The 12,168-nt window shown below is 33.0% G+C and overlaps 2 protein-coding genes across 6 annotated transcripts; one reads left to right on the top strand and one right to left on the bottom strand.

The window, feature by feature from the left end:
- Positions 1-1,181: 1,181 nt before the first annotated feature.
- Positions 1,182-6,096, top strand: LOC106759869 (D-3-phosphoglycerate dehydrogenase). 3 transcript variants are annotated; one of them, XM_014643234.2, is made up of 10 exons: positions 1,182-1,385; positions 1,854-1,992; positions 3,060-3,204; positions 3,368-3,495; positions 3,575-3,646; positions 4,304-4,433; positions 4,527-4,633; positions 5,101-5,142; positions 5,354-5,566; positions 5,721-6,096. In XM_014643234.2, the coding sequence occupies exons 1-10, from the start codon at positions 1,267-1,269 to the stop codon at positions 5,787-5,789; spliced, it is 1,164 nt and encodes a 387-aa protein (XP_014498720.1). In that variant the 5' UTR covers positions 1,182-1,266; the 3' UTR covers positions 5,790-6,096. The 3 variants fall into 3 exon arrangements, with proteins under 3 accessions (XP_014498720.1, XP_014498721.1, XP_022637291.1); XM_014643235.2 differs by having other exon boundaries at positions 1,281-1,385; positions 1,859-1,992; XM_022781570.1 differs by lacking the exon at positions 1,182-1,385 and adding an exon at positions 1,402-1,789 and having other exon boundaries at positions 1,859-1,992.
- A 477-nt stretch (positions 6,097-6,573) lies between these two features.
- Positions 6,574-11,080, bottom strand: LOC106759940. 3 transcript variants are annotated; one of them, XR_001375640.2, is made up of 7 exons: positions 10,656-11,078; positions 10,117-10,187; positions 8,536-8,641; positions 7,615-7,747; positions 7,356-7,493; positions 7,188-7,255; positions 6,574-6,794 (listed from the first exon to the last, which is right to left on the bottom strand). XR_001375640.2 is itself a non-coding variant. In XM_022781571.1 (7 exons), the coding sequence occupies exons 2-7, from the start codon at positions 10,730-10,732 to the stop codon at positions 6,741-6,743; spliced, it is 579 nt and encodes a 192-aa protein (XP_022637292.1). In that variant the 5' UTR covers positions 10,733-10,830; positions 10,923-11,080; the 3' UTR covers positions 6,694-6,740. The 3 variants fall into 3 exon arrangements, 2 of the variants coding, with proteins under 2 accessions (XP_022637292.1, XP_014498821.1); XM_022781571.1 differs by lacking the exon at positions 7,188-7,255 and having other exon boundaries at positions 6,694-6,794; positions 10,656-10,830; positions 10,923-11,080; XM_014643335.2 differs by lacking the exon at positions 7,188-7,255 and having other exon boundaries at positions 6,694-6,794; positions 10,656-11,079.
- Between the last annotated feature and the right edge of the window lie 1,088 nt (positions 11,081-12,168).

Raw genomic sequence — 12,168 nt, 5'->3', positions numbered from 1 at the left:
CTTGATTTAGGGGATTTCTAATAGTAACCATTATCCATTTTTTAGACCCCAATTCTAAACCCTATAAAAGGGGAGGGGGGACCATGCAAAAGAGATACTACTAACCCCCGAGCCGAGGGCCAGAATCAGCTCTGGTCCACCACCGGCTAGGGTAGGGAATTAACAAAAGGATGTTAATTCCCGTCGTTGGACTGGATTTTCAATAGCTTACTGGATTGTCATTAATTAGCTGTAAGGAATAGAATGGGTCAAGCAGGTGAGAGTGAGTGAGTGTTCCTCGGGGAGGGACACTAACTAACTCTCACTAGCAAGCGAAGTGATCCCTCAAGGGGAAGGGGCTAGAGAAAGAGAAAGAGTTACTTCCTGACTGAACAAGCAAGTGAGTGTACCTTAGGAAGGGACACTCATTTGCGATCATTACTCTATCTTTCACCACCCCGAAGGCTAGAGAAAGAGTCTCCGGCCCCCCTTATAGACCTTGCTTCTCACTCTAATCTGTCCTTACAGCTAACCTAGATGACAACCAAGTAACCTATAATGCTCTGATACCAAGTTAGAAGTAGACTTTAAGCCTAACTCAACCCCACAAAACTGGCTTGTAGGGTGAGGTTTGCACCCACTTATATACACCTATATGGCCTTATCTCTAGTCGATGTGGGACTTCCAACACACCCCCTCACGCCGAGGTATATACATCTCGAGCGTGGGATTAGACTTTTTAATGGGTGGTCCGATAGCGGCCCGATAGCGGGTGGAACAACATGTCCAACGACAACAGAAATCGTTAGGATAGGCTTCAATCATGACTCTGATACCAACTTGAGAATTAAACTGTAAAATAATTCTAGAGGGCTTGATTGATCCCTCTCATAATCTTCTATTTATAATAATAAATTGATATTAGAGTAACCTAGACACAATATAATCATGATAATTAGAGTAACCTAGACACAATATAATCATGATAATTAGAGTAACCCTAGACACAATATAATCATGATAAATAGGATAAATATCCTAACAAAAATTAAAAACGAGATAAACATTCTGTTTCATATAATAAACTAAAATATTTACATTAAATTATATTAATATCTAAATCATATCTAAACATTACATAAATTATATTACTAAGCTATACATAATACAAAAAAAATATTTCAAACTTGAAAATTGATGACATAAAGTATGTCTACGTAAACAGAGTACTCTGATCCTAGAAGAGTGGAAAAAAGAGACACTGATCTGAAGAGTGTTATATTATTATGTTGAGAGCTGTGTTTGGTCGCACTTGCTCTTGCAGGGTAATCACATCCACTCACACTCAACGCTTGCACCATCTTCATCGCACCACAACCAAATCATTTTTCGAATACATTCATTCGTACGTTCTTTCTTTCTTTCCTTCTACAAATTTCAATTTACCTATATTGGCTACATCAACCCATCCCACACACCCAACTTAAAATGCCTTGAATTTCAGATTTAAATTGAGTCTTCAGCCCAGCCTGGGGTTTCCGAATGAAATTGACTTGGTCTGTTTGACTAAATGGGGTTTGGTGATAAAATTTTTCAAAATATCAGTTGTTTTCCAAAGATTGATTAATCCGAGAAAAGTAGTTCTTCAAATGCCTTTATGGGACTGAAAAAAAGCAATTTTTTCCTCGGAACAAGTTATTTCCACCTTCCATGTGAAGAGTGACTGTTAAAACATGAGAACGGAAGCTGCCGATGCATACAGGACTTAATCCAATTCGAGCTGAATTGTCATCAGTCTGGGATTTACAGGTTGAATTTATTGCAGAGTTTGAATTGCATTCTTTTCTTATTTCAATATTGCTTCATGTTGTAGAATAGGTCTCATGGAGAGTAATGGGAACTTGGTAAAGCATGTGGAGAAACAAAGCACTCGAGTTTTGTTTTGTGGACACCATTTCCCTGCTTCTCATGAATATACAGCAGAGTATTTGCAAAATCATCCCAATATCAAGGTAAAATAGAATTGTTAATACGTGTTCATCATATCCAACTAGCAATTGAACTACTCCGGTTTTGTCTGTTCTGTGTTTTTAACCAAGTTGAAGGGCTTCAAATGGTCCATTTAACCAATCTCAGTTGTGGGAAAATACTTGGTTGTTGTGTCTGTTTTGGACACCTCACTTCCCTGCTTCTCACAAATATACATACAGCATGTTATTTGGAAAATCATTCATTTAACAAAAATTTAATATAATGCGGAATCATATCATCATATGCAATCAATACTACATGTTGGTTGTTTCCAACTTGCTAATTAAACTACTCTAGTTTCATTGAGATAGCTCCTGGTCTTTGATGAACATGTTTGTATTGTAGTTTGCTGATGAATTGTGCTTGGATTTCTGTGCGATTGATCAAGTCATGCTAAACTGAACTGTGACAACTAAATAATGATTGTTTTTTTCTTTGTCGCGTGTAATTCATACTAGCTTTGTATTTCAATATGGAAACCATTTGCAACCAATGGGTCTCTTCCATCTCAGTAGATCTATTATCTCCAAGATTCCATCTTTTTCAAGGCTATAATCTCTTCCATGGTTGTCTCTTCCCATTTAGGAATCTCCAAGTCCTCTGAAATTTTGTAGTGTAAAGGTTAGAGTTTAGAGGTAAAAGCAAGATACCTTGTTTTCAGATTAATATAAGACAAATTTTGGCATGGGATGGAGACTACATGTCTGAATTTCCTTTCTAAGAGCAATGGACGGATTAATTTTAGGTGATTTAGGCTTTCGTAAATTGGGTGGAGATTACGGAACCCTTGAAGTAATCATCGGTTCCTTGTACTTTGATTTTTGGCTTTCTTTAATAAATGAGTGTGTCCTTAGCATTCTATTTATCACTAAAACCTGTGTTTGTGTTTTTACCCTATTAGGTAACTCTTCTATGTGCAGTTACGGGTGGCTTGAGATAACGGCCAATACAATTTCTAGACAGTACTACTAGCCTTGCGGTTATACAATCTTTGTATTACTTTGGGAAAAATGTTCTCAGATTAATAAGCCGTATCTGGCGTTTGTAGGTTGATGTTCTCTCTTTTGAAGATGTGCGCAAGGATATTGCCAACTATCATGTCTGCATAGTAAAAAGCATGAGGCTGGATTCTGATATAATTTCTCGTGCCGTTCAGATGCAGCTGATAATGCAGTATGGAGTTGGGCTGGAAGGTACTGTGATTACTGCCACTTGAGGTTTAATGCAGAATTTGAGGAAGATACTTGTTTTCCATATTTATTGTACAAGTGATTTTGCATTTTATGTTTTCATCCATCCCGTCCTGTTAAACCTCACTGGAGTTTCAAATTGATGAATCCAAATTTCTTCTCCAAGGTGTTGATATTGATGCCGCAACAAAGCATGGAATTAAAGTTGCTAGGATCCCAAGTGATGTTACAGGAAATTCAGCTTCATGTGCTGAAATGGCCATATATCTAATGCTAGGTCTCCTCCGAAAGCAAGTATGATATCTTCAATTTGAAATGAAAAATTTCGTTCTTTCTAAATACATATTGAAGAAAACAAATAATGTTCATGCAGAATGAACTGCAAGTTTCCATACAACAGAAGAAGCTTGGAGAGCCAATTACTGAAACTCTATTTGGTAAAACTGTGAGTGTATTGATTTTTGTTTTTTGAAAACAATAATATTCTGTTCTGGTGGTCACTACTTTTTGTTCTTGTTCCTGGTTATTGTTTTTCGTGATGGTTACATACCTAAATAAAAATGGATCTCAACCTATTCTAACTAAATAAAAACTATTACTTGTACTTTTAAAGGAGGGAGGAGGGAGATAGATGATCAATGAAATATATTTCAGATGTTGCCTTGGGCCTTACAAAATTCATATGGATGACATGGATATAGATACATATTTTCTTTTCTGGAAGTCTAAGATTAATTGAATTAAGTTTCATTTTTTTAAATAGTATTGGGTTAAACAAACGATAAGGTTTAGTGTTCGTTTTGGGGTATGAAAATTATATTTAGTTCAGACTTCAGTTTTTGGTGTATCTAATCAGTCCTTTCCTAAACGATCCCCACCCCCCAGAATTGCTTCCATTTTTATTTGTATGCCAAATATTTTCTGTACTTCATGCAGAAGTGATACAGTTATGTTAAACAGTAAAAGGGTAAAACAACCTTGAAGACAGTCAATTTTCTCATTTTATGTCTGTTTTCCTCAGAAGTGTAATTTCTATACATGGATATGTTTGTGATAATTGAATGTACTGTTTGTGGAAAACTAATTTTTAATGATAATGTAGATATTCATTTTGGGCTTTGGGAACATTGGAATGGATTTAGCAAAGCGTTTACAGCCATTTGGTGTACAAGTTATGGCTACAAAGCGTAGCTGGGCTTCATATGTACAAGACGCTAGCAAATTAAGCAGAAGTATTTTCCTTTCCAATTGTTGTGGACCATAACTTGTAATAAGTCTTATTTTTTCATCTATTTCATAACATGTTCTTTATTTTTTTGTTGAAGATGATGAACGTGATCTTGTTGATGTGAAGGGTAGTCATGAAGATATATATGACTTTGCTAGGAAGGCTGACATTGTTGTTTGCTGCCTAAGATTAAACAATGAAACGGTGATGCCTATTGCAATCCTTCATTTATTTTGTTTTAGTTAGTTTCAGCCACTTTGGTTCCCTATTTTTTTTTTTTATTAAAGTTTTTGAGATTGGTGGAAACCTATGGTTTTTTAAAACTATGGTAGATGGTTGATATATCATATAGATGTTGACAAATGGTTAAAAATAAAAGGTTTTGTTTGTATATTTTTTAATCCTATCTTTCTTCTCCCTTTTTCGTTTAGATAAATGTGTTATTATTAAGAAAGTCTTATTTTTTTTCCTTAACATTTGTAACCAACCAATGTACTGATGCATAATCTAAGTTGATTATTAACATGAATCTGTTTGTGCTTAATAGCTTCAGTGACATCTGGTTCTTCCTTTTTTTCTAAAAGGTTTTATGTGCATTCTGTGAATTACGCATAGTATTAATGAACTTTTTTTCATTAAATGCTTGTTGACTTGGATATGATGTTTTTCAGGTTGGTATTATAAACAATAAATTCATATCTTCTATGAAAAAGGTGTGTTTATCATCTCAGATGAACTTACTTTCCTAATTTACGTATTTTTCTTTTTATTGATGTGCCTCATAATGCATGTACAAGATCTTGGGCGATGTGTAAATGTCATAATACTTTTGATATATATTAACGAAATGTGATTTGGTTTACTTGCTAGTTAGTTGTAACTTGATGATGAATTTCCTTGTGATTATACAATTATAAATTTCAGGGTGCCCTTCTGGTAAATGTTGCTAGAGGTGGTCTTGTGGACTATGAGGCTGTGATGAACAACCTTGAATCAGGTCACTTAGGAGGGTTAGGCACTGATGTTGCTTGGACTGAGCCGTTTAACCCTGATGACCAGATATTTAAATTTAAGAATGTTATCATCACTCCTCATGTTGCAGGCGTCACAGAACATTCTTATAGATCCATGGCTAAGGTGTGTGGGGCCATTTCTCAAAAAGCCATTTTCCCTATGCTTAAAAGAAATCATATCTTTTAAGCATTGAATATATTGATTAAAAGTAAAGAGAGAGAGGACTAATAAATTCATGTCAAATCTGATACTTTTCTTGCCTCTGGTTCCATTGCAGGCTGTTGGTGAAGTTGTTCTTCAGCTTCATGCCGGGCTTCCTCTGACAGGGATAGAGTTAGTTAATTGATTTATGACAAACAAATCATTTCATTATCGTCCACTTCCTGAATTTTATGATTTAAGAAGAATTCTAAGGTGCCAAGACACAGCAATTTGAAAAGAAAATTGAGATCAAGCTATGTTATGTGTTGTTCATTTGTTGTTTCTATCGTTGAACCAATTGTTCTTTAGTGTAGTGAGCTGTGGAAACCCAATTTATGTTGTCTATTATATGCAGACAACTAAGATCACGGAATGATGTTTATTATTTTGGATCCCATTACCAAGATTGGGAATGCATGACTAAGTTGTAGGAAGGACTGTGATTTGAAATTCATGAAATCTTGAAATTTTGTTACATATTAGAAAATAACTTGATACTATTTTGCTTATAGTTTCTTGAATCAGAAGACTCCACTTGTTTCCAACATGAATAATGATACTTTAACGACATATCCTTTTTCACATAGGTATCACGATATTTTAGAAGAAGAATGATACTTTAATAACATGGCTTGACAACATTTTAATGTTATCAAAATATCATTATCTACTATAGTTAAAGTATATGTAATTACTTCTGTCAACAATAGAAATGAAATGATCAGTTTCTATGTTTACTGATATAGTGGATACTTTAAGTTAAGATTGCCAGTAGAGTATTTTGTTGACAATTTTAATATTTAATCCATCTTTTTGATAGTTGTTTTCACCCAACAAGTTAATAAAATTTACCAGCATTTTAATTCTTTAATTATTTATTTAGCACTTCGCAAAAATGCTTTACATGACTTTCTAAGCTGATGTGAAAAAGTCAAGCATATAGATCTAATTATATATTATGTATTTTATATTTAAAAGAATGATTTAATGTTAAGTTATTGAAGACACGTTATACAGATGTAAATAATACTACAAAGGGGCTATGAAAGAGGCAAATGTAAATATTACTTAAAATTAAAGATAGATATTTATAACATTAATCCGTAAGCTTGGACTTCATCAGGGGTTCTCGTTCGAGTGAACCAAGTTCCTGAAAGGTCATAAGTGTAATCACATTAGTTTCTAAGGATTAAGAAAATGTTAAATAAGTCTTTGAAATGGATTATTTTTTTCATGATTGTCTACTAATGTTTTCACATTTTTTTTTCTCAATTTATTTTAATCCAGATATTAATGTGACAACTTCTTCCAACTTTTCAGTGGCTTTCCTGAATTTGGATATTTTGGTTGGAAAAATCACCCAAAACAAAGAACTATTTTTGGAACTTTTTTAAAAATATTATGCATATGCTTTGTATATTTCTAAGAATTTACTAATTTTATCAAACAAAGTTGATTTATTTTTTTCCTTTTACACAGAAGATAAAAACAAAAGTTATATATAACAACATACTGTATTTGGTAATAAAATCAAATTACATACCTTACAAAAACATAGTTTACAGATAGGATACATTGTTATCAATCTCAGCATTACAAGTCTTTGTTATTCTGTACAATTTATGTCACGCAAGAACATATGAGTGAATGACTACAAAGCAATTTTGTGACAATTATCATGTTGTATGCTACTTTTTCAAACAGCCCTTACCTTCAGCTTTATTTCTGAGTTGGGCTTCTTTGGACTTGAAGGACTTGAGAATTTACGAACCAGAATTTTGAAGATCGGTAAAAGTACTAAGAATAGAGTACCCAAAATGATCGGTGAAGCAGCAAGCCACCCTAATAACTGCAAAAGTTTGATAAACAAGGGATTTTAAAGATTGAGCAGAACAATTTTGGAAAGGGCATCAAAAACCAATTCCACTGTTCATAACTTTTTTATCAATAAATTACTTGATAGCACCTACCGCATGGGCAATACTTATTAGGACTTCATGTGAGGCTTGGCCAGTAAAGACTTTCTTTAAAGCATCAGATGTTAAAGGGAAATGAGATCCACCAGTGATAATTTCACCAAAGCGTAAAAAGGGTACAACCAAACTGAAATAACAAATAAAAGCAAATACCAATGTACAGATGAGAGTAAAACAAATATGTAAATATAAGCTATTGTGAAAAAAATTATTGGTCTAGCTAGGAATAACAGAACTAAACTGAAATAAAAAATAAAAGTAAATACCAATGTACAAAAAAAAAAGTAAAATCAATAGTAATACACACACACATATGTATATGTAATCTATCATGAAAAAAAAAAAATTATTGGTCTACAAATAAGAGAGAAACTAATTGTCCAGTACTTGACATAACAAGGAAATATGAAAATCTAGTAATAAGAAGAACATCTGCACTCTTTCATTGTTTTTGAGGACTCTCTGTACACATTTATTTCTTTGTGAAACAAATTTAAAACAAAATGAATTTCCTATTAGGAACCGTTTCATTGAACATAGAAACATGTTTCTGTATGAATATTATTTGAATCATATATATAACCCTTCCACTTAACATTTGGGATGCACAAACAACTAGATCATTCATTAAGTTTTGTTAGTTTTTCCAAATTGGACAGTCTTTCATTTGGTTGACTTGAAACAAAAACCTCTATTTGGCCTACTAGGATGCAGTTAGGTTTGTAAATAAATGTTTTCCATGATAAATTAAAGAGAAAAAAAAGGCAGTTATAACAAAATTTAAAGTGATAAAATTTTAAGATATTTGCACAAAATTTTTAATTATAGCATGGCCAACAAAATAAAAGTACAATGATAAATAATTCCCCAAAGAGAAGGAAAGTAGATGCAAAGACAACACGGAATACATATTACCTCAACTCTATCGGAGTAGCAATGAAGTTCGCTAGCATCACAGTTGGAGCATGGCAAAGTTGTCCAAGCAACGCAATAGCCACCCCACAGAGGAATACAGTGACACCTATTTGAAAAACATCAGTACGTCAACAAATTATAAAAGAATGTGTCATTATTTCTCAGATATCTAATTAACAGCACATTTGTCGCCTTTTGGTAGTCTTGTGATGCATTTGGTGGGTTAGATCAGTTTATACTTTATACTTAATTCTAGTAGCTGCTCAATCTTGAGATCATACAGTTTCAGGATTATGTTAGTCAAGTTGCATTTTTCATGAGCTGCATCTCTATTCTCCGGAGTTAATTGAAAGATATAGTTTTTGGAAATTAGAGAGAGAGAGAGAGAGAGAGAGAGAATAAACTGATTAGGCTAGTTGGCTAACAATACTAAACTGTGGATACCTAGAGATTGTAATGCAAAACTAATTAATTTAAAATTGACTGTCCAGACCTCAAGACAGAACAGATGAAACATGTTAGACAGCCAATTAAGAAACCTATCCCAGTCATTATCCAGAAAAAGACCCAGCAGCTAAGCCTGGCTAAGTTTAGGCCTAGGGCAGTTGATTCACAACTTACAGCATATTTATCATTAGGGATCGTCTGACTAAATTCCTCCTTTGCAAAGTTAACAATTATCATATATTATGTTAACCTATGTAATGTTAGGGTAATCATTCAAGAAAGAAATTGTATGCATTCTTTTCAACAATGNTGCAGCACACAAAACTAGTAATAGTAGATATAGCTTTGTCTTGTGTGTTGTGACAGTATAAATGGTTATTAAGTTTTTATATATGAACAAATTATCATAACGACGGATTGATTTCCTCNCTCTTTGGTTAATAGACTGGGACAATATGTTGGGTTACACAAAAATAGTTGTTTCTATTTTGATTAACCTGGATCATGAATGTATTTATGNAAAAAAAAAGGCCATCGTGAAGAATACTTAACCTCCACCACTCAATTGAAATAAAAATATGCTGACATGCAGTGCCAAAACTCAAATTAACAGGGCTGACCGAGTTGGTCTTTTCTCCTTTCAGTTTTACCTAATTCAAAAGTTATTGCAGCATGAAGTTTCTCTTTATGTGGTTCTATACCTAACATATTGAATGTTATCACCCCTCTACGATGCCTACGGCTTTAGAAAACAACTCACCACATCACATATCTGAACCCACGTTTGGTTGTCACCATTATAACACAAGTATATAGTTAANGTTCTACTTACTACATAGTACCATTCTATATTTATTCACCTCAACCCTGAAATTTAAATTAACTTCACTAGATCCGTAATGCGTGTATGGGGGAAAAGGGTCTCCACACTTTGTGACACANGTATCGCATTATAAATCAGCAGGAAAATCAAGTTAAATTGGTAAACATGCTGAGTATAAAAGCTGGACAACAAACAGAAAGTTATTCAATCTACATGTATGAAAGCAAGTTGCAAGTGAAACAAATAAATCCTCTTCTAAGTTGATTCCAACATAAATGACTATAATTTCAGGTGGGTTAATTACAACGTACCACATATAGGAAACACTCCCAATGTAAGACCAAGAGCAGCAGAAAAAGCCAACTGCTTTGGTTCAGCTCCTCTGAAAAAAAAAATGCCAAAATTATTAATCTACCTTCACAAGCCTAATTGTCATAACAAATGACAGATATTCAAAAACTTCCAAAGGCAAAACAAGGCAACTCTTTCACTTCCATAAAAGCAATTGATTTTTCATTTTACATGGCTTCTCCAAAAAAGTGGAGAGAAAGAATAAGCAACAACCATGAATGAACATAGCCAAGCATGAACAAGAGGCCACTAAAAAATTGTCATTTTAAATAACATATACCCAGAATACTACACTCCCAACCCTAAGTCGTTTTAGACAGGGAATAATTAAAATGAAGAACAAATATATTATCCATTATCCATATCCAATGAAATAGAAAACCAAATTTAAGAAAAAATAGATGATGGATAAAATCAGACGCAGTAACGATTCAGAAAAGAAAAACGAATAGTCGATCAGAGAAAGAGAGGGGGGGAAAACGAAACTTTTGAAGAGTACCTGCGGATAATGGCGAGAAGGGGATCGGTGACCTTCTTTTGGAACCAATTGGGTGTTACCACTTTCCCATTTGCCATCTTCGTCAAAAGTTTCAAAATTTAACTTCCAACTTGGAAGGGTATTCACCAAATTGAGACACCACCCAGATATTCCAAACCAAAGAATTAGGGTTTCTCTAACAAAAAAAAAAAAAACCTTACACCCAATCCGATGAAAATAAAATCAAAAATTGTAAAACCAACTATTCTTTATTTGTGAAAAAAGTACATAAATTTAAGTATCTGAATTAATTGAATGAATATGGGAAACAGTGATGATGAATTGATTTGGTTGGATTGAGAACTGAAAATTGCTAAAGTTGGTGAGAGAGATGAGGATAAGCAGGTATTAGGGGAAAGGTTGAATTTGCATCTTGTAGTAATCCTTGCCCTCTCAATTTGTATCACATACCTAATTTTATATATTATTACTTTAATAAATTGTCAAAAAGAAACTAATCAAATGTTATTAATTAGGACCTTTATATTACAACTTGCAATTATTTTAATAATTTCTTTACACTTTTAATTATAAACTTATCCTTCATATTTATGTTATGTTTTTATTTTTATGAACCTATATACATTTCATTTGAGTGGAGGAAAGAAAATGACATTTTAAAGTTTCTATCTTCTTCCAAAGAAAATGCTATTAAGAATGTATAAAAAAAAATGTAACTATACACTTTGAGATATTTTTAAGAAAATATATTCATATTAATTTAAGTTTTAATTGTTATGAAATATCTCATAATAATTTTAATTTTTTATTTTTTATTCCACATTTATATATATTCTATTGTTGTTAAAAGCATTAAAATATTTTCAATTGTAAAACATATAATCTTTCTATAAATTATTCTTCTAGAGTTCTCTTATTTATCTTTAAAAATGTTTCTTCTTTGTTCATCTTTTTAAAGATCTGAAACTACTGGAATGATTTTTGTGACGAGTTAATGATGATCCAATTTCAAATTTGGGGTGTTAAGATTTATTTAAACACAAATTGGTCGAACAAATAACGAAATTGCACAAAAGGAGATTCTAAGATAAGTGAGAAAGATTTGTCACTTTGAATGATGAAATTCAAATATTAGGATTGAAGTTCCAAAAAAGAAACTAGAGGAGAGAATACCTCTATTTTTCCTTAACTCCAAATTGTTTACAAATGTGTCTTAAAATAGCTTATATCACATGGACCTTACATCATAAACCACTAAGGCCCAATAAAGCCCCAAACACAAAATACAAGAGTTATTATTCTATAATTTGAAGCTACTGCGTGATCCTTGTGAAGGTCCCAACCTTGCTTCCATCAACTACTATGTTATCCTTGTGAAGGTCCTAGTCATGCTTCCATCACAAGCTCTTCATTTTAGACCGATAAATTTCTTTGTTTAAGTAAACTAGTTTTCTACCTTTTTTCTCTCTCTCAAATCCTTTTGCTTTTGCATACAATCCTTCTTTTGGTTGCA

Source organism: Vigna radiata, chromosome 5 (assembly GCF_000741045.1).
Source record: "Vigna radiata var. radiata cultivar VC1973A chromosome 5, Vradiata_ver6, whole genome shotgun sequence".
Taxonomy (NCBI): Eukaryota; Viridiplantae; Streptophyta; class Magnoliopsida; order Fabales; family Fabaceae; genus Vigna; species Vigna radiata.
The sequence above is the reverse complement of the archived record's forward strand: the minus strand, read 5'-3'. Positions and strand labels throughout refer to the sequence as shown.

What these genes read in the sequence shown, in the direction of transcription:
- LOC106759869 (XM_014643234.2), top strand. Translation starts at nt 1,267, where the DNA reads ATGTTGAGAGCTGTGTTTGGTCGCACTTGCTCTTGCAGGGTAATCACA. An exon ending in GTATGGAGTTGGGCTGGAAG is followed by an intron (nt 3,205 to 3,367) that starts GTACTGTGATTA and finishes TTCTTCTCCAAG; the next exon opens with GTGTTGATATTGATGCCGCA. An exon ending in TAAGATTAAACAATGAAACG is followed by an intron (nt 4,634 to 5,100) that starts GTGATGCCTATT and finishes GATGTTTTTCAG; the next exon opens with GTTGGTATTATAAACAATAA.
- LOC106759940 (XM_022781571.1), bottom strand. Translation starts at nt 10,732, where the DNA reads ATGGCAAATGGGAAAGTGGTAACACCCAATTGGTTCCAAAAGAAGGTC. An exon ending in CTTCTCGCCATTATCCGCAG is followed by an intron (nt 10,188 to 10,655) that starts GTACTCTTCAAA and finishes TTTTTTTTTCAG; the next exon opens with AGGAGCTGAACCAAAGCAGT. An exon ending in GGGAGTGTTTCCTATATGTG is followed by an intron (nt 8,642 to 10,116) that starts GTACGTTGTAAT and finishes TTTTTCAAATAG; the next exon opens with GTGTCACTGTATTCCTCTGT.